Genomic DNA, 919 nt, shown 5'->3' with positions numbered 1-919 from the left:
TGCAGCAGGACGTGACCATCGAGTCCGTTCAGCATCTGAAAGACATTATGAGCCGAGATTTTGTCCCAGTGGACATCCAGGAAAGATTGAGAGAGAAGTTAGACGACCTGAAGTACAAGAATTGCAAGAGCCTGGAAGAGTACATCACCAAGTTCAGGAAGATTATGAGTGAAGTCAGAGACATGAGCAGCGTCGATCGAGTCATGAGTTTTACCAGAGGACTGGTTTTGAAGACGCGTCAAGAAGTAGTAAATCGACGCTGTCAAACGAAGACTGAAGCCATTGCCGTGGCGCTCGAGTTTGAGCGGTCCCACTAAATGCGCGAGCCATATAAACCTCTGTATAGAGGACTCGTTCAGTCGAGGCATGCACGTCAACCGGAGAGTGACGACATGGAAATATGCAATGCCAAGCTGAGCAAAGAGGAGTGCTTTCGACGAAACCTGTGCTTTTACTTCCAAAAGCCAGGACACAGAATAGCGAAATGCTACAAGCGAAATCAAAGACAGAGGCCAGCACAAGTTAATCATGTGGCAATGCGTCATGAAGACGATGATGAAGAGAAGGGGTTGGAAATGATGGATGTCAAAATCACAAGTTAGTGTGGTGTGGCTATACCGTAACAAGAAGCCACCATGTGGCAGGATTGCCAGTAGTAATGCATATTACTATAATAATAAGGTTTTGCTATAGTAATGTATATTACTATAATAATAAGGTTTTGCTATATTAACCAGGAAGTACTATATTAACTAGAAATTACTATATTAATTTGCAAAATCTAGGGCTTTAGATTCTGCCGCAGCTAAAATCGAAACTGTATATATAATTATATACAGTTTCGATTTTGCACAGTGTTCGGTTGCCTTGGTTAGATTTTTAGAGCTTGGAAGTAGCGGGTTACGATCCGCTACACTCA

General features: G+C 42.7%; 1 protein-coding gene across 1 annotated transcript; it reads right to left on the bottom strand.

Moving 5' to 3' along the window:
* Nucleotides 1–98: 98 nt before the first annotated feature.
* PHALS_14203 (uncharacterized protein) lies at nt 99–545 on the bottom strand (the record flags this gene model as incomplete). The annotated part of the gene is made up of 1 exon (XM_024729966.1): nt 99–545. The coding sequence occupies one exon, from the start codon at nt 543–545 to the stop codon at nt 99–101; it is 447 nt and encodes a 148-aa protein (XP_024580291.1).
* Nucleotides 546–919: the final 374 nt, after the last annotated feature.

Source organism: Plasmopara halstedii, assembly GCF_900000015.1.
Source record: "Plasmopara halstedii genome assembly, contig: Scaffold_816, whole genome shotgun sequence".
NCBI classification, from domain to species: domain Eukaryota; phylum Oomycota; class Peronosporomycetes; order Peronosporales; family Peronosporaceae; genus Plasmopara; species Plasmopara halstedii.
This window is presented reverse-complemented; position numbering and strand designations above follow the sequence as displayed.